The following is a 2,405-nucleotide window of genomic DNA, read 5'->3' on the forward strand; positions in this document are numbered from 1 at the left end:
AATGGGGCGCTGAAGAGAAAAGGAGAGCATTCAAAGATGGTCCCTCTGCGATGAGGTGAGTGAGCTCATGAAGCAGTAAGCAGACATCACATGGGAGACCCAAGACACTCCGTGAAAAACAAAGCTGGAAAGTCACAAAGACGAGCACCCATCCACCACCGCCGTCACAACCCACAGCACAGACGTACAATGGCACACCATCAGCCTACTCCTCATGTCCGGCATGTCTCCCTCCCTCCCCTCCCAACGAGCGAAGTAGGGAAAGAGCGAGCGGTCTCGCTTTTGCAGGCAAACGTGGGGCGAAGGAGACGATGGGGGAGCGCGGGACACGTGGAGTGGACCACTGCCAGCGGACTCCCTCAAAGAGGGTTCGCACACCCACCCGAGCAAGCTCGAAAAAAAAAAAAAGATGTGCGCTACGTTACGAGCGAAGAAACAAATCCACATGGATATGGGGGTGTGTGGGTGGAGAGAGAGAAGCATCAGATTGCCCACCGCGGAGAAGGGGAATATCAGCCACCACATACGCGTGGACGCACCCTTCTACGCCCGGCGGAATGTCTTCTGCTGCTTCATCTTGCGCGACGCTGACGTCACGCTTCCGGTGGTGGGGGCGGCGGCGGCTTTCGACGGCGCCGGCGCCGGGGACATTTCAGTTGCAGAGGTAGGATGGTAGCGCGAGGTGCGCCGCTCGGCATGAGCGGCTTCCCGCTCCATGGCCTCGCGCATCGGCACCTCTAAACGACCGAGACGCTTGTACGCCGTCCACCAGTCGGCATTTTGGCCAAGCCTCTCGGGGTTGAAGGCGGCCCAGCGCGCTTCACACTCGCCATTGTGAAATTTGAGCGGGCACTTGCGACTTGCCTCCGTCCACGCGTCGAGCATCTCTGCCATGGCCGGCCGAGGCAAATTCTTGGCGTTGCGAAAGTGGTAAGCCACACGGAAGGCACACAGTCCCAGTCCGATCCACGTGCGCCACTCCCCCACCTCTACCTCCGTCGCCTGCCGCAGCCAGCGAGACGCGCTCTCGATTGCCTCTTTTTCCGTTCGTGGCAGCAGTACCTGGGGCGGTAGAGGGGTACCTTCGTTGCTGTCGCCGTGCGTGACTCTGCTGCCGCCGTACGCTGGCATGTTGTATTGCCGCGGTGACTCGAATGTAAGCACGCGCGAGAACGTCGACGGGTCTCGAACGCAGATAGAGTGCAGCGCTGCCTGCTCGTCGCTCACCTTCCCGCCTGGGAAGCCGATGTGCCACTTGGGCTCGTCAAACACAACGATGGCGCTCGTGCGGTTCTCTTTCATGCAGCTGAACATGCGCAGCATGCCGTTCGGCCGATAAATCTGCAGGTCCACATTCGGCAACCGCTCTTGAAAGCGGAAGAGAAATCCGTGCAGGGAGTAGAAGTCGGCGAAGGCCGCGTCCTTCAGCCGGGTGTGTATGTGAAAGGACGCCTTCTTCAGGTTTGGCGACTGCAGCACAACCTGGGTCTCGATCCTCTCGCCGATCTTCTCAATCTCCTCCTTCAGCGGAGTCAGTACGTCGTCTAGCACCTTGCGCTGATAGAGTCGAACCTTTGACATGCTCCAGTACTCCTGCGGCACTTGAGAGTCAATATCCATCACAATGTCGATCGGGGTCCCGACGCGACCAAAGACGGCATGCACAGTGCGGATTGTGTCCGGCATCGACACAATCGCCGAGCTTGCCACGGACAGCGGCGTCCCGGGCCACGCAAAGAACTGGCACCCGCCAGATGGGAGGCGTCGGGCGAACATGGCATCCGACGAGCTGCACAGCGCTGCCACTTCATCAATGCGGTAGCCTTTCACCATCGGCGTCTTCCGAGACGACGAAGAGCCGTTGTTGTAGATGGCGTCATCCATGTTGTCGCTGCCCAGAGCGGCAGCAGCCTCTGCCTCCCTCAATGAGGCCTCGTGCATGCTGCTCGAGATATTCTCACTTACTGTGTCGTCATTGCAGAGGTTTTGGTGTGCCTCCTCAGTATCCTGGCTCTCTGTTGGATGGCTCTCAGTGCGCCAGTCGTACTGCTCGTGTGCAGTGGCCGTCTCTTCGCTGTAGTGCTCCGCAACGTCGTGCGGCTCCTCCTCGATGGAACCCTCCGGCAGCTTGCGAATTTCGTTCAGCATCGCCAAGCCACGGCGCAGTGGTTGAGCGGCGGTAGAGGCGGCAGAAGTGGGCTCTCTCGGTGCTACCGCCTGAGCGACTGTTTCGGCTGCTGCGTGACGCATAGCTTCCCCTGCGGTGGCTCCGGTGCCCACCTTCTTACGCTTTATTATCCGGCGGATGATCTTCTTCTTGCGCGTTGGCGGCGCCGCACTTGCCACCCCATCCGATGACGAAGCCAAAGCCGACGGAGGCGTGACGAGAGATGCAGGCCGCGCCA

The 2,405-nt window shown here is 60.0% G+C and overlaps 1 protein-coding gene across 1 annotated transcript; it reads right to left on the bottom strand.

The window, feature by feature from the left end:
- Positions 1 to 543: 543 nt before the first annotated feature.
- PRI1 (mitochondrial DNA primase, putative) lies at positions 544 to 2,148 on the bottom strand (the record flags this gene model as incomplete). The annotated part of the gene is made up of 1 exon (XM_010700938.1): positions 544 to 2,148. The coding sequence occupies one exon, from the start codon at positions 2,146 to 2,148 to the stop codon at positions 544 to 546; it is 1,605 nt and encodes a 534-aa protein (XP_010699240.1).
- Positions 2,149 to 2,405: the final 257 nt, after the last annotated feature.

The sequence above is a fragment of the Leishmania panamensis genome, assembly GCF_000755165.1.
Source record: "Leishmania panamensis strain MHOM/PA/94/PSC-1 chromosome 23 sequence".
NCBI lineage: Eukaryota > Euglenozoa > Kinetoplastea > Trypanosomatida > Trypanosomatidae > Leishmania > Leishmania panamensis.